The 17409-nt window shown below is 42.0% G+C and overlaps 1 protein-coding gene across 2 annotated transcripts in view; it reads left to right on the top strand.

The window, feature by feature from the left end:
- LOC124880940 (solute carrier organic anion transporter family member 1C1-like) overlaps positions 1–17409 on the top strand; it is a 40638-nt gene that overhangs the window by 10188 nt on the left and 13041 nt on the right. For both annotated transcript variants that reach the window (XM_047386394.1, XM_047386401.1), the window contains 6 exons: positions 205–326; positions 6372–6518; positions 6998–7096; positions 8126–8380; positions 14974–15138; positions 15707–15902. In XM_047386394.1, coding sequence (XP_047242350.1) covers positions 205–326; positions 6372–6518; positions 6998–7096; positions 8126–8380; positions 14974–15138; positions 15707–15902 — 984 coding nt within the window. The remainder of the gene's footprint in view (positions 1–204; positions 327–6371; positions 6519–6997; positions 7097–8125; positions 8381–14973; positions 15139–15706; positions 15903–17409) is intronic.

Below are 17409 nucleotides of genomic sequence, written 5' to 3'. Positions count from 1 at the left end.
TTGATCAAAATGCCTTTTTGCATCTAAAATTTTTGAATATATGCATGTTTCTTTTATCGTAGAAATGTGACAATTTTTTTTTACCATATTATGACTTTGCTTCATGTAGCCACTGTGTGGATTTAAATTGTGAATATCTAACTGTACCTGATGCTTTCTCCCTCCCCTTGTTTAACAGTATTGGCATTGGTATTTTATACGCAGTTATAAGATTGAAACAACCATCAGAGCTTCAGAGAACTCAACCAGCCAGCTCTCTCCATGTCCAGTAAGGTCTTCGGAGTCATCCAGGGCAGGTGATGGATCCTCTTCACTGTTCTCTAAAGGTAAAATTTTAAAGTTCAGCTGTGATGTCACATCTTGCATTTGAACTACACTGCTAAAAAAAAATAAAGGAAACACTTAAACAACACAATATAACTCCAAGTAAATCAAACTTCTGTGAAATCAAACTGTCCACTTAGGAAGCAACACTAATTGACAATCAATTTCACATGTTGTGCAAATGGAATAGACAACAGGGGGAAAACTTTGGCGATTAGCAAAACACTCAATAAAGGAGTGGTTCTGGAGGTGGGGACCACAGACCACTTCTAAGTACCTATGCTTTCTGGCTGATGTTTTGGTCACTTTTGAATGTTGGTGGTGCTTTCACATTCGTGGTAGCATGAGACGGACTCTACAACTCACACAAGTGGTTCAGGTAGTGCAGCTCATCCAGGATGGCACATCAATGCGAGCTGTGGCAAGAAGGTTTGTTGTGTCTGTCAGCGTAGTGTCCAGAGCCTGGAGGCGCTACCAGGAGACAGGCCAGCACACCAGGAGGACCGCACGGCCCTCCATGTGCTCACCAGAGGTAGCCTGACTGCCATTAGGTATCGAGATGAGATCCTCAGACCCCTTGTGAGACCATATGCTGGTGCGGTTGGCCCTGGGTTCCTCCTAATGCAGGACAATGATAGACCTCATGTGGCTGGAGTGTGTCAGCAGTTCTTGCAAGATGAAGACATTGAAGCTATGGACTGACCCGCCCGTTCCCCAGACCTGAATCTGATTGAGCACATCTTGGACATCATGTCTCGCTCCATCCACCAACATCACGTTGCACCACAGACTGTCCAGGAGTTGGCGGATGCTTTAGTCCAGGTCTGGGAGGAGATCCCTCAGGAGACCATCCGCCGTCTCATCAGGAGCATGCCCAGGCGTTGTAGGGAGGTCATACAGGCACGTGGAGGCCACACACAATACTGAGCCTCATTTTGACATGTTTTAAGGACATTACATCAAAGTTGGATCAGCCTGTAGTGTGTTTCCACTTTAATTTTGTGTGTGACTCCAAATCCAGGCCTCCATTGGTTAATAAATTTGATTTCCATTGATGATTTTTGTGTGATTTTGTTGTCAGCACATTCAACTTTATACAGAACAAAGTATTCAATGAGAATATTTCATTCATTCAGATCTAGGATGTGTTATTTGAGTGTTCCCTTTATTTTTTTGAGCCGTGTATATTTGACCATAAACCACTAAATGGTAAAATGGTTAATTAACTGAACTTATATAGCGCCTTTCCAGTCATACAGACCACTCAAAGTGCTTTACACTATATCCACATTCACCCAATCGCACTCACTAACACTCACACATTCATACATATGTGTGAGCGTCCATATGTATGACAGTGACCATATGTATGACAGTGACTACTGTCCACTTTAGTTTTTTAATCGTTGCAGTCAGAAAAATTAACATTGGTAGCTCTGGATTAGCCACAACAGTATGATTGGAAAGTATATCCGTAAAGTGTACAGTGTATGCAGTCAGTACTTATGTGCACTCTTGTCTTCCTCCTGACGATACTCTGTTGATTCACTATGGGGTTCAGCTCACTCTGATACAACAGAGTGAGCTGTCCTAACAACTCTGAGACCCGTCTGTCCTTCGGTGGGTTTTTAATGACTTGGAGCAACTCCTGAATCCTGGCTTCACATTGCTCAATGCCATAATCATTGAGGCCTTTACACTCCTCGGGGGACAACAGAATCAATGACCCAATCACCTCTTGTGCCTGCATTCCTATGGGGTCCTCCACCATACACACATCTCCAGCTGCAGTCTGGGATGTTCCCTCCATCTTTGGCCCAAAATGCATAATGCACACACACTAACTGTTTATTTATGAACCACCGCTAAAGAAATTAGCAGAAATTCAACAGGCTATGCTATTAAGTGATTAACGATTGCTAAATTAATTAACTGCACACAAACAGGCTAAGCTGTTCAGTGATTAAGGATTGCTAAACGTAATTAGCTGCACACAACAGGCTAAGCTGTTCAGTGATTAAGGATTGCTAAACTTAATTAGCTGCACACAACAGGCTAAGCTATTCAGCTAGCTATCTGATTCATACCTGTATCTTCCAGGTGTATGGGTTTGCTTAAAATGGGCACACAGGTTTGACCGTTCAAACTGTGGCTTACCCAAGTCTATGCTTTAATGGGGTTAATCAAGCAAACACGCAAAAAAGGGGAAGAAGGGAAATAATTTTGAAATGACCCAGAAACCAAGTTCAAAATAAAATTTTAAAAATGGGAAAACGAACTAAACATTCAATGCTGTTCTTAGCTTCAATTAAGTGTTAGTGTTCTCTAATATGAATCACCTACCTTCCTGTTAGACAACTAAGTTAGTTTTATGAGTCAGATCAAAACATGCTTCACACAATAAAACCCAGCAAAAATGCTTAAATTTTATCCAAAAGTGGTAATGAATGATCTGTAACTTCAACTTTCAACTTTAAGTTATGCCCTTTTGATCATAGGTGATGGAATTATCTGCCTGTGTTAATGAATTGAGTGATTAAAAAAATATATCAAAGTAGGAAATGCAATTCGCACTAGTGACCACCAGATGGTACTGAGTGCAGGTCTGCGGCTTGGAAAATCCAGCTGCAATCTGTAATCTATTAAATGGCCACCAGATGTAGGTGTTGTTCTCTAACTGACTGGGAGAATGTTGGTCACAACTGTAATTACGCCCAGCGGACACTGGGGGCAGGTCTGCTGCTTATCAGTGCTGGTTTTTACAACTGCAGCAGCAGGCTGGCGACTGGAAATTAACTTTAACTTTTCCACAAGTTAAACCAACTTTCACCTTGCATCCACAACAAACACCTCTGAAAGATAATGTTATCCTTTGCAGTAGAACTGAGCACAACCTAATCGAAATCCCCTAATTCACAAACGTTCTGTGCGAAACTCAAGTCTCCCAATAACGTCTAGTTAACGGAGATCACAACTGTTCATTCTGTGCAACAGTGATTTGATGTCTGTCTTTTTAAGGCCCGTCAAAGGGACGCCATATGTTAGATTTATGATTATTGATTGATTAATCTTGATCAATAATTATAATTACAAATCATAATCTGACAAAATCAATTTCGTTCGTTCGTTCGTCGTCTTCCGCTTATCCAGGACCGGGTCGCGGGGGCAGCAGACTCAGCAGAGACGCCCAGACGTCCCTCTCTCCAGGCACCTCCTCCAGCTCCTCCAGGGGGAGCCCAAGGCGTTCCCAGGCCAGCCGAGAGACATAGTCCCTCCAGCGTGTCCTGGGCCGTCCCCTGGGCCTCCTCCCGGTGGGACGTGCCTGGAACACTTCCCGAGGAAGGCGTCCAGGAGGCATCCGGTATAGATGCCCGAGCCACCTCAACTGGCTCCTCTCAATGTGGAGGAGCAGCGGCTCTACTCCGAGCTCCTCCCGGATGGCCGAGCTCCTCACCCTATCTCTAAGGGAGTGCCCGGCCACCCTACGGAGGAAGCTCATTTCAGCCGCTTGTATCCGTGATCTCGTTCTTTCGGTCATGACCCAAAGTTCATGGCCATAGGTGAGGGTAGGAACGTAGACCGACCAGTAAATTGAGAGCTTTGCTTTTCGGCTCAGCTCTCTCTTCACCACAATGGACCGGCACAGCGCCCCCATTACTGTGGCAGCTGCACCGATCCGTCTGTCGATCTCCCGCTCCAATCAATTTCTTAACCAAAAATCCTCATTTATGAATCGAGACCAGAGATGTTTCTGGTGTTGTAATTGTGGCTCAACGCCTCTGACAATTACAACCGTTAAATACTCCGTAATAATTAATAACTATTGCCGGAGATGTCACTGTTTAATCGACAGTATTTAATTCTGCCGAAACGTGTGGAACTTGAACCTTATTTTGACTGACACATCACTTTTTGCACACAATGAAACACCAAACGCTCTCTCTTTATCTATGTGAATATTTATTAATTTTCACCTACTCAACATGCAAAATTCTACAAACACAGGGGTAACACATCTAAATAAGCAAAATCAACAAACAGTAGTGGTTATGTATTGAGTCAGCCAGCAGTTTATGGCACTACAGACGAAAGAAAATGAGGATGTGAAAGGGGTGTGGTGGCGAGTGGTGGGGGTTGGAGCGCAGCTCCGACTGTCCTTATGGTCTTCTGATCATAAAACCTCCCCCTAACTCCTGAGCACAAAGGATTCTGACTTTTGGCGGCAAGCTAGCACAGTGAGATTGAAGACAAAGGGAAATGGAGGATTTTACCATGAGGTCGTTTTAACAGTCCAGTCTTGCAACGCACCCGCGTTCAGATCCGCAGCTCTGGGAACGCGGCGGATCCCGATATCAACATAACATATCAAAGTTCAATAAGCAAGGTTACATGCACATATTATTCAGAACACATGAGATCCTAACCAGCTATTCTGATCACTTCTACAACCTCTGACCCTGCCCAGGCCTTCTAATAAAGAAATAAAAGATAAAATAAAAAGATTGGTTTTACCTGGTGTCGTCTTCTTCCTGAGTGAGGGAATTCGAGCGAGGAAAAGTGGGGTTAAGTTAATTGTGCGTCCACAATCAACTTCAGGGGAGCGGTCAGTCTTCGTCCTTTGGTCTTCTTGACAAAAAGGAAAAATATGATCTGACCATCAAAGTCGACTTGAAAATGAAACACAATAGCGGTTCGTCTCTCCGAAACTCCGTGTCCTCAGTTACGTGTTAACTCACGTCTTCGATCGGCAAAGTGAGATCTCTGGCCTTCTTAGTCCAAAAACCTCAGTTATGAATTGTTTGTTGTCCAACGAGAGAGAATGAATGAAACTCTGCAAAGAGCTCTTCTCTGAAAGTGGTGCGCTTCAGTCACTAGACCGGTTTCTAGCAGAAGGCAAGTTTTCAAACATGAGCGCTTCCTATATAGTGCCCTGTGATGTCAGACTTGGGACGCCCAGTCATATCAGTCGCAATGCTCAATGGGATATGTAGGAGCGGGCTGTCCTGGGTACAAAATGGCCGATGCCATTGGAGGGGCACAGTGACGTCCAACAACGTGCAGATAATCCAATACTCAGCAAACAAGTGGTCCAACACAATTTTTGGGAGTTTTGGAGGGTGCCAATTCGTATCTCCAAAAAGAAACTTCACACTCATGCAGCTTGCATTCTGTCTTTCTCCACTCTTCCTTTAGACTCTGGGAATTTGATTTCCCAAATAAAAGCTAATTTTGCTTTAATCTGAAAAGAGGACTTTGAACCATGAAGCAACACCCTAGTCCGTTTTCTCCTTAGTCCACATAAGATGCTTCTTATGCTGTCTCCAGTTCAGGTGTGCCCTAACACAAAGAAGGTGACAGATGTAGGCCAAGTCCTCAATACTTCTATGAGGTGGCTCCTAAAGCTCTGACTCCAGCCACGACCCATGCCTTGTGAATCTAAACTCTTGAACGGGTTTTTCTTCACAATCCACTCAAGGCCAGTTGTTGCTATTGCCTTTTCTAACAGTTTTCCTTCTTCTAAATGTTTCAATAATCTGGTTTGATACAGCACTCAGTGGACAGCAATGATCTTATGTCACTTACCTTCTTGTGAAGGGTGTAAAGTCAGCAGTCTTCCCTATGATTGTGTTGGCCATAACATAGCATTTTTTTATTGATTTGTCACTGATTACTGATTTAAAATTCTCATATTCTGAGAAACTGAATATAGGGTTTTCAGTATCTGTATGCCATCTGTAATTCTCAAAATTACCAGAAAAAAATGCTTGGAACATGTCGCTCTGTGTGTAATTATCTAATAACATATGAGTTTCACATTTTGAATTGAATTACAGAAATAAGTTTACTTTTCACAAGTATTCTATAATTTACAAAATATGTATCACTTTTTGTGATGCTTATGAAAATATGTGGACTCGGTAGGATCGCAGGAATCAAGATATAACAGATTGAAGTGAATTGTCCATAGTTTATATTCTTTCTAACAATTGTGCTTTCTTTATAAAAAAAAAAAAAAAAAATTTTTTTTGTTTCCTTGTGAACTACAGGATGTGAGCAAGAATCCAGCATTTTAATGTGGATGTTTGTGTTGCTGGGAAATGTCCTACGTGGAATTGGAGAAACTCCTGTGCAGCCTTTAGGAATTTCCTATATTGATGATTTTGCAGAATCAGAAAATGCTGCCCTGTATATAGGTATTTAACATTAATTCACAACTCATTAGAATAGAAAGCATTTATATCGAGATATCTCAAATGTAAATTACTGACTGCTATTCATTTGGTATTTGGTACCTGTTATCGAAGCCTCCTGTTCTTAAGTTACTTTTTGTAGACATTTTTATGTACATTCTAATACACACTGCTAACATGAAATGGACTTTAAATGCTCATACAATACATCCTTAATTTTGCCTCTTATATCAGATATCATACCTAATGTGTTTCTCTCGGGATAACTATTTAGAGTCCAAACCTGCTCTTCTTATTGCTCCTCACAAAAAACATAATCAGTTTTAGTACTGGTTGATCAAGCTTTATCACATCACTACATATTTAAGACATGAACGGATAAAAATAGGGCAGAAAAAGACCAACTATAGCAACATTGTAATGTGAGGAACTTGTAGGTGTTACATGAGACTAAACTGTTTCTCCCTTGTTGTGTATCACAGGCTGTGTTCAGACCATTTCAATAATTGGTCCTGTATTTGGCTTCTTACTGGGGTCTCTGTGTGCCAAGATTTATGTTGATGTCGGCTATGTAGATATGGGTGAGTAAAACTGAACTATAACTGGTGATTCAGACACAGAGTTGGGTAAATTGCAGCTTTTAGATTTTCTGATGGCTTAGCTTCAGAAAGATTAAGTTAGATTCAGAAAGTACTTGTTGTCCATTAGTTTCTTCATGCATTCTGACATTAGAAAATAGTGTGTGTGCATACTTTATGTATTTAGCTTCCTTTAATCTCATACTCTAAATTAAAGTCAAGTGCAACAAACTAAATTCAGAAGTTATTCAATTAAAAAAGAAAGTCCACCTTTGTGCCATTTAATCTCAGCATAAATTCAGCTGTTCTGTTTATGCCTCAGAGGTTGGTTACAGAACATTAATGAACAAACGGCATCATGAAGAGCAAGGGACACAGCACACAGGACAGAAATAAATCTCTGTTCTGTCTGCTGTGTCCCTTGGTCTTCATGTGTGTAGGTGTTTAAAGCAGGGTTACAATTGAGACCATAACCCAAAAGTTAAAATCTGTATAGATAAATCAACATTACATTTAGTGATAGAAAGGCAGATTATTAAATCTACTTCTGAAAGTCCAATGTAAGTTTTTCAGAGTAACTTTGGGGATTGAAGTTAAAGGAAGCTATTTATTACAAGAGGTAGTTCTATGTTTATGTTTTAATCTTAAAATTGGACTGTATAATAGATTTATGTTGGGGACATTTAAAAACATATTTTTCCTGCTTCTAAAACATGAAAGGGTATCTTCCCCATCCAAATATGTCCTCTGTATGATTTACTCCGTCACTGCTTCATGCTGAAAAGTTAAAGGACCTTTTATTTTGCAGGATGTCTGGGTTGTTCCAGGTGGGTGTTTGTCTGCATGGGAGAATTAAAAACCTATTCATTTTGAGATATTCCCACCAGGCTGTCAGAGATATACTGATATTAATACTTAGTGGATTCTATTAGCTGTTTGGATTCCATAAACATTTTTGCTTTGTCAAATTGCAGCTGACAGGGGTTCAATGAATATAGGCATTAGGCATACTGTGTGCTTCTCTTTTCACAGAGACGATCACCATTACCCCTGAAGATGCCCGCTGGGTAGGAGCATGGTGGCTGGGTTACCTAATTGCTGGCACTGTCACCCTCCTGTCTGCCGTTCCTTTCTGGTTTCTGCCCAAGTCTTTGCCAATGCCTGTGGACAAACATGATAGCAGCTGTACTCCAGAACAGACAAGGTTTATCAAAGATGCAGATTCTCCAACCCTGGATCATAAGATCAGACTCGAGGAACCAGCCAATTTACATGTTATGGCCAATGGTACAACACCCCTCATGGTGTTATACATTGTCATGCAAAGGTTTTCATGCTTCTAGACTGTTTACATGTTTTGTCACCTTACAACCAGAATCATAATCATTTTTATTGGCCAGGTTTGTGTGTATGAACAAGGTATTTGACTTGGGTTTCCACTGCTTGTCGTACTATTAACTATAAATATATCAACTTTAGACAAAAAAATAAAATAAAAACTAGAGGAGTGTATGGCAGCCAACCAATTGTTTTTAAATAAAGAAAACAATAGGCTGGTTGTGATAGTGCAGATATGCTTATTCTGTTTTACAGCAGAGTAGCTGACTACTCGTGCTGTAAGGTTTTCATTGTGTTTATCAGAGAGACAGCCTGGGGGAAGAAACGGTCTCTGTGGCAGCTGGCTTTTGCAAATAGCACTCTGTAGCAATGACCTGAAGGTAAAAGTCTAAATAGATTGGGACCATGATATGTGGGGTTTGCAGAGATGTTAGCTGCCCTTTTTCTCACTCTAGACCTGTACTGTCACAATCCTGGAGTGTGCATGTGTTTTTGAGTGTGAGTGGGATGAGTGTTCTCTCTAATAGAGAATGCATTTTGGACGGCATTCCGCTGACTGCAGCTGCAAAAAATCTGTTGGCAATTTGCCTTATCAGCTGCTGAGAATTTATGCTGCCGCTGGAGGACCTGTCGTTGCCTAATGCTCAGCCTCCTCAGTAGACTTAGGCCAGCCTGTATCTCTTTGAGAAACTTTTTGAAACTAGATTTGTGTTTTTGATCCTGTCTCCGTCAAGCTCAAGTCCTGTTTTTGTTTCTCTCAAGTTTTACCTCCATGCAGTTATTTCCAATCTACGCCATTTCCACAAGCTGTTTCTTGACAGATTGCACTAGGGAATTAACCACAACCTCTCCTAAGTGGCAGCATCCTCAGCCATTACCTGCCTGCCCACTCTCCAACCAACTCACTCGGATTACAAACCTCCATCAGTTACCTTCGCACTGGAGCTCACTAGCATTACTTAATTTCAACCAGGATCACAACTACCTCCCAAACCATTCACCTTCGATCAAATCAGAAAGCCGTTTTTTGCAATCAAAGATCCACAATTACCACATCACCATGTACCGTCTAACAGCTCCTCTCTCTTTCCAGGCACATTATTGAAGCACAGCTTCTGTGGAAGGTTGTACTTCTTGAGTTACTGTAGGAAGTACAGTCTATCCTGGGCCTTCTTCTGTACAGCGTCTATGTGTGAGGACCATCTCAGGTCCCGAGAAAGGGCGGTTCCTAGGAAGCGGAAGTGACCTACAGAAAACACAATGTCGTTTGGGATGGTGAGGGGAGGAAGTGTAGGTGGAGTTCTCCGGAAGTCGACGGTCATCTCCACATTCTTGAGTGGGTTAAGCTCTAGGTGGTTCTGACTGCAACAGTGGACCAGCTGATCCACCTCCTGTCTCTATTCAATTCAATTCAGTTGAAAAATATTTTATTAATCCCCAAGGGAAATTAAATATTGTTGTAGCTCATATTATGAAGGTTTCTTCAAAGAGCCATTGTAGATGCTGATGGCTGTGGGCAGGAAGGATCTCCTGTAGAGGTCTGTCTTACAGCAGCTTGTTGAGCGTTTTCAAGTCCTTGGCTCTGATGCTGCTACCATAGCAGATGATGGCAGAAGAGATCACACTCTCACAACAGCCTTTTAGGAGATTTGCAGCATCTTGCTGCAAACACCAAAGGACCTAAGCTTCCTCAAGAAGTACAGTCTGCTCTGTCCCTTCTTGTAGACGGCTTCACAGTTGCATCTCCACTCCAGTCTGCCGTCCAGGTGACCACCAAGGTATTTAAACTCCTCCATCACCTCCATTTCTTTTCCCATAATGGAAATAATGTTTAGCATATTCCTGTTTCTCTTAAATTCTATAATCATCTCCTTTGTTTTATTCACGTTCAAGATGAGATGATTGTTTCCACACCATGCCACAAAGCGGTCCATCACCTTCCTGTACTCAGCTTCTTGTCCATCTCTGATCCACCCCATGACTGCAGAATCATCCGAGTATTTCTGCAAGTAACAGGAGTCTGTCTTGTACTGGAAGTCTGAGGTGTTCAGAGTGAAGAGGAATGGTGAGAGTACAGTCCCCTGTGGTGCTCCTGTGCTGCTGACTACCTGGTTAGACTCACAACCCTTCAGTCTCACAAACTGTGGTCTGTTTGTCAAGTAGTCTTTGATCCAGGAGACTGTTAAGGCCTCTTCTGGAATTTCTGATCCTCACAGTACTGCTGGCTTTATCCAGATGACAGTGGGTTTGTTGAAGCAGGTGTATGTTGGCATCTTGAACTCCAACTCCACAGCAATAAGCAAACTGAAGAGGTTCTTAATAATTACTTTTTTTTGCTTATTCAAGTCAGCCAACAGAAATCTCTCTAGAACCTTCATGGTGTGGGATGTCAGGGCAAGTCTATTGTCATTGAGGACTGATGGGTGAGTTTTATTTGGTACCAGAACAAGACAGGAGGTCTTCCACAGCACTAGAACCTTCATCTGGGCCAGGCAAAGATTGAAGAGGTGCTGCAGAATCCCAAAGGGCTGCTCTGCACAGGCCTTAAGGACTCTAGGGCTGACACAATCTGGACCTGCAGCCTTAGTCTTTCTAGTTGTCTCTTCACCTGGCTTCTTGAGACACACAGGTGTAAGGGGGAGGCAAATCGAGCATCAGCATCTTCTGATTTGGTTGAAGGCAAACATGTAGAAGCAGAAGGGTACATGGCTGAGGGGGAAGATAAAACATTTGAGGTGTGACAGGAAAGCTGCAGGTCAAAGGAAGGTGGGATGTCTGTTTGGCTGTGAGCAGGAGAGGAGGATGCTGAGCTTGTTTCTCAACTGAACCTATCGAATGATGTGTTCAGTTCATTGGCTCTGTCCAGACATCCATTTTCTTCCTGCTTGAAGCCTGTGATCTTCTTCATCCCTGACCACACATCTGATATTGTTTTGCTGGAGTTGCTCTCCAGCTTCTTCTTGTACACCTCCTTGCTGTGTCTTGTCTTGATTTTAAGTTGCTTCTGTATACTCCAATAATTTCCCGTCTCCCTCTCTGAAGGCTCTTTTTTTTCTTGTTAAGCAGGTCCTTCAGGTAACCGGTGATCCAGGGTTTGTTATTGGGGAAGCATCTCACAGTTCTGGTGGGGATGGTGTTATCCACACAGAAGTTTATATAGTTGATACACACACAGTCACAGCATTGATGTCCTCTCCATGTGGCTTGCACAGGGATCCCAGTCTGTAGTCTCAAAGCAACCTCGCAGGGCTTCTTCAGCTTCCTGTGACCATTTTCTCACAGTCCTCTTTATGACATGTTGTCTCTGAACAAGAGGCTTATATTTCGAGCAGAGAAAAACAAGATTGTGATCTGATTTGCCTAGAGGAGGTCTTGCTGCAGAGATGTATGAGTCCTTGACATTTACATAAAACAAATCCAACGTGTTGTTTTCTCTGGTAGAGCAACTGACAAACTGTTGATACGTTGGAAGTGTAGCAGAGTGGAGCATGGTTAAAATCACCAGATTTTGCCACAAACGCATTGGGGTGTTGTGTCTGTAGCTTAGCAACAACTGAGCTGATGGCATCACATGCAGTGTCGGCAACAGCGGAAGGTGGAACGTAAACTGTTGCCAAAATAACACTGGTGAACTCTGGGTAAATAATATGGATGAAAACTTACTGCTAACAGTTCAACATCTGGACTGCAGAGACGACGCTTCACAGTAACATGTCCTAGATTACACCATCTGTTGTTCACTGCCAGTGCTGCCAGTCCACCTCCTTTACGTTTGCCACTCCTCTTTATCTCTGTCTGCTCGTATGGTCGAAAAGCCTGGCAGAGAGACGCTGGAGTCAGGGATATGATCCTGCAGCCATGTCTCAGTGAAACACATAATATTGCATTCCCGATACTCTGGCTGGGTCCTTTGTAGGCCTTGGAGTTCATCCAACTTGTTTTCCATCGATCTCACATTGCCCATCAAAATCGACGGAAGAGATGGTGTGAACTTCCTCCTTCTCTCTCTTCTCTTTGCTCCTGCTCTGCATCCACAGCGTCTCCTTTTCAACTCATCAGGGATTTGGGTTTGTAGTTGACGTATAATTTGAGCTTTTGAGATATTAATCAGCTGCTCCCAGCTGTAAAAAAACAACCACTTTGCCATGGTGACGCATCATAACAAATGTGCAAAAGTAAAAAAGTATCAGCAAAAATCCCTCCAGCCACACATCATCCAACACCGGAGAGGATAACCGTCCAAAAAACACCGATCCCATTCACCACAAGAAGAACCTGTGTTGTCAAAAAGAAATAGTCAGAATAAAAAGTAACAGAGCCACTCCAACCTGCAACCACTTTGAGCAGTGCAATTCTAGAAATTGCAGACTCGGTACTGTCCTAGATTAGACCAATAAAAATGGTGTCTTAAGCAAACCTGAGGAGATTCACAGACAGGTCCGCTGATGTGCAATGGTTTGTGTTCAGGGTGAAGAGGAGTGGGGAGAGAACACACCTCTGGGCGGTGCTAATGGCTCTTGTGTGGGAGAAGATGCTTCCCAGCCTCACCTGCTGGGGTCTTTCAGGAAGCTGGTGATCAACTGAAAGGTAGAGGCCAGCACTGTGAGCTGGTGTTAAAGGTAGCGCTGACGTCCACAAACAGGATCCTGGCGTACGTCCCTGGGTGGTCAAGGTGGTGCAGGATGAAGTGTAGTCCCAGGTTGACTGCATTATCTGCTGACCAGTTTGCCCAGTAAGTAAATTGCAGGGGGTCAGGCAGGAGGCCTGTGACGTCCTTCAGTTGCTTTAATGGCAGTCGCTCAAAAGATTTCATGGCTACAGACGTCAGGTAGACAGGTCTGTAGTCATAGAACCCTATGATGGTGCATTTCTTAGGGATCACAATGATGGTAAAGCGGTTGAAGCACGCAGAAACTTCATATAGCTGCAGAGACTTGTTCAAGAACTGAGTAAAGATGGGGTCTAGTTGGCCAGCACAAGTTTTCAGGCAGAAGGGGTAGGAGCTTTCCCGGACACGGTAAGAGCCTATTAACATGGTAAATGGTAAATGGCCTGCACTTGTATAGCACTTTTATCAAGTTTGAGGACTCCAAACGCTTTACACTACAATCAGTCAGCCACCCATTCACACACTGACAGTTTAGCCACAGCTGCCCTGAGGCAAGCTGACAGAAGTGGGGGCTGCCATACAATCAGCACCACCAGGGCCTCTGACCACTATTAGCAGGCAAGGTGGGTGAAGTGTCTTACCAAAGGACACAACAACTGAGGCGAACGGACCCCTACCACCTGAGCCACCGTCGCACAGATGTCATCACCGTTTCATCTTCGTCAGTGATATTTAGTACAGTCAGAGGGGGGAAAGGAGAGGAGGTTGTGGACTTGTTGGTGGGGGGTTTGGGTTGTCCTTTTGTGTGGGAGTGAGGTGTGAATGACTGTTTTTTAAACCAACAAAAGAAGCTGTTGAGGTCTTCAGCCAGTCGCAGAGGGTAATCACAATGTGGGGGGACAGGCTTCTGTAGCTAGTAATGACATTTAAGCTCTTCCAAAGTAACTTTGGGCTCCCTCAGCTTGCATGTAGGCCAGTATCTTCTTAATAGAGCACATTCTTCTATATGTTTGTGGTGACTCCTACATGACCATCTCTGGGCTTCGCAGATCAGAGCAGATGCAGTGTAAATCCAGGGTTACAGTGAACAAACTTTGAAAGGGATTTCTTATAGCCTTTTTCAAAAATGGCAGTCCTGTCAAGTGGTCTTCCATCTGAACTGTGTTGCTCCGGAGCTCCTCCAAAATTACCATGTCTCTTGGTTACTTCTCTGATTACTTATCTCCTTGCCTGGCCAGTCAGTAGAGCTGAATGAGCATCTCTTGGCAGGTTTGCACAAAGAAAAGTTTTCTTTCCATTTTCAGATGACGGATATAACAGCAGTCTATGTTCAAAGGTTAAGATATAATTTGATAACCTAACCCTCTCCTATACTCTTTCACACCTTTTCCCAACCTGCCTAGTGTGTTCCTTGGTCTTCATGATGCTGTTTGTTCACTAACATTCTCTAACCAACATTTGAGCCCTTGACAAAAAAGTTGTATTGGTACTTAAGTTAAATCCTAAGAAAATCTAACTACTGTATTCACAGTAGTTAGCAGGTACAGGAGTACTTTGACTATATACATTTGGACAGAATTGGTACAATATATCAAAGTTTGTTGTTGTAGTGTAACAACATTTCAAATGTTTCAATGTGTATCAATACTTTTAAAAGGCACTTTTTTTTTACACTATCTTATGAATGTACACAGATTCGTATCTTTATGCACTCAGTGAAGTATTTAGAGTTGTTTTACCTCTTTAAAAAGAGACTTTCTCTTCTGCCTTCCTGGGTAAATCCAAACTGTTAACAAGAGAAAGTCATTGGAATATTCAGGCAGTTGGTAGTCTGAGTTCCTTTTGCTGCATTTTGAGACTTAATGATCTATTTTTTTATGTTTTGTATGACATGCAAGAAGTAAGATTTGTTTGCTTAAACCTTCCTACACAGAATTTGTGCCAACATTGAAGACTCTTCTTGGAAACCCTGTATACATCCTGTATCTGGGTGTAACAGTCATTCAGTTTAACTCACTCATTGGTATGGTAACCTACAAACCCAAATACATAGAGCAGCACTATGGCCAGTCAGCATCAAAAGCCAATTTTTTTATGGGTAAGTAAAATATTTAGACATTTTTATAATTATTTTTGCTTGTCTTTTTTATAGAGTTAAAGGCTTGTTTAGATGCTGTGTTGCAAGACTCAGCTGCGTTTTTTTGTTTTTTTCAATTAATGCAGCCTTTTATATATTGTGTAGAACCTAAGCTCCACCTTCTTTCCAAGTAGGTTCTGCGGCTTCACAATCCCGCAGTTACCATTATGCTTTGGCATTCTGTTGTTAATATTAAATCACACAAGGACATTTAAACTAACATAAAATTGCTAAAAAAATGTAAAAGCACAGATCTCATTTGTCACCACTGAGTTCATGGGTAGGTTAGTCATATGCGGGATGTGAAATACATAAATCTTTTTAACCATCAGAAGTCAACTTTAGTTTTATATATGACTTCATTGCTATTTAAATAAATAAAATATGGATGGGACTAGTCTGGAATTTTTGAACGTTCTTACTTTGACTCCTTTTTGGATGTGATGTTTCTGCTTATATGTTGCTTATGTTATCTCTTCTCTAACTCTCTCTCCCTTTTTAAAATGAGTTGTATTCTTTGATTGACTAGGCATGATCAACATCCCAGCTGTGGCCCTTGGGATGTTCTCTGGAGGCGTGGTCATAAAGAAGTACAAACTGGGTGTCATGGGAGCAGCTAAATTAGCCTTTGGGACTTCCCTGTTGGGGTTCTTTCTGTCATTCCTATTCTTAGCCATGGGCTGTGAGAACTCCAAGGTGGCAGGCATTACAGTTTCATACACTGGGTATGTAATAATTCTGTTCATTTCACTTAAGACCTAGTATCAGTAAGAAGAATACAAACTAAGTGGTTTTAAATAAACTTGTTAAACTGTCCATACACCCTGAGAAAGTTATTCAAAACATCATAGTCAATAATTCAGCTCTTCTGGCAAGGCCCACTCGCTTCCAGGGAAAAGTGCTAAGAGTAAAGCAAGGTCATGCTCATGGTCTTGTTTACTATTGTCGTAGAGGCAGGTGGGAACATTGTTTGTTCACATTTTCACCGGTTTTGAATTACCAAAAGCAGGGTTAAAATGACTTTAAGGACCATGTTTTGTCCGTTTCTTGTTTGTTTGCACTGTTTTTGTTTTTGAGGCAGAAGATTTATCCCTGAAATTCTTGAAAAGCTTTAGCAAATCCAATGTGAGACTTTACAAAAATCTGTTTAAAGAGATTTGGTTAGTATTTAGAGGAAGTCACACACTAAAAACATCTTCTTATGTGTTTATAGACTTTATTTCTGTAATTGTTTTTTTTTTTTTTGAGTTTCTTGCTGTATTTGCTGCAATCAGTCTCAGCTACAGAATTAACAGGTTGTTGGGGTTAAAGGAACCATGGTAGATTGGTTTTAATCAGACAGCTTGATGGACTCTGAGTTTTTTGTTGTCAATTTTCATGTGTGAATTTCATGATAAATCCAATTACATTTATGTAAAGGAAACATTGATTAAATATTTTTAAAGTAAATTCATGCCACTGAAATGAACAGTTGTTGAGATATATGGTGATGAATTTCACCATAAAGGCATTTCCAGACTACTCCTTTGCGATTTTGTTGCGTTCTTTTATGATGTCAGAAGGGAACTCCTGCACGTAAACTGACTGCTGCTACAATGGCCAGCAACTAATATTTATTTGGTATATTTCAGTCACTATCAAGAGAACAAGCGCAACATCCAGTTTTCAAAAATAATTCACTAAAGACAGACTAGATCTCCTTGTATTAATAAATGCACACATACAAGGGTTGGACAATGAAACTGAAACACCTGGTTTTAGACCACAATAATTTATTAGTATGGTGTAGGGCCTCCTTTTGCGGCCAATACAGCGTCAATTCGTCTTGGGAATGACATATACAAGTCCTCCACAGTGGTCAGAGGGATTTTAAGCCATTCTTCTTGCGGGATAGTGGCCAGGTCACTACGTGATACTGGTGGAGGAGAACGTTTCCTGACTTGCTCCTCCAAAACACCCCAAAGTGGCTCAATAATATTTAGATCTGGTGACTGTGCAGGCCATGGGAGATGTTCAACTTCACTTTCATGTTCATCAAACCAATCTTTCACCAGTCTTGCTGTGTGTATTGGTGCATTGTCATCCTGATACATGGCACCGCCTTCAGGATACAATGTTTGAACCATTGGATGCACATGGTCCTCAAGAATGGTTCGGTAGTCCTTGGTAGTGACATGCCCATCTAGCACAAGTATTGGGCCAAGGGAATGCCATGATATGGCAGCCCAAACC

The sequence above is a fragment of the Girardinichthys multiradiatus genome, chromosome 2 (genome assembly GCF_021462225.1).
Source record: "Girardinichthys multiradiatus isolate DD_20200921_A chromosome 2, DD_fGirMul_XY1, whole genome shotgun sequence".
Lineage (NCBI taxonomy): Eukaryota > Metazoa > Chordata > Actinopteri > Cyprinodontiformes > Goodeidae > Girardinichthys > Girardinichthys multiradiatus.
The sequence above is the reverse complement of the archived record's forward strand: the minus strand, read 5'-3'. Positions and strand labels throughout refer to the sequence as shown.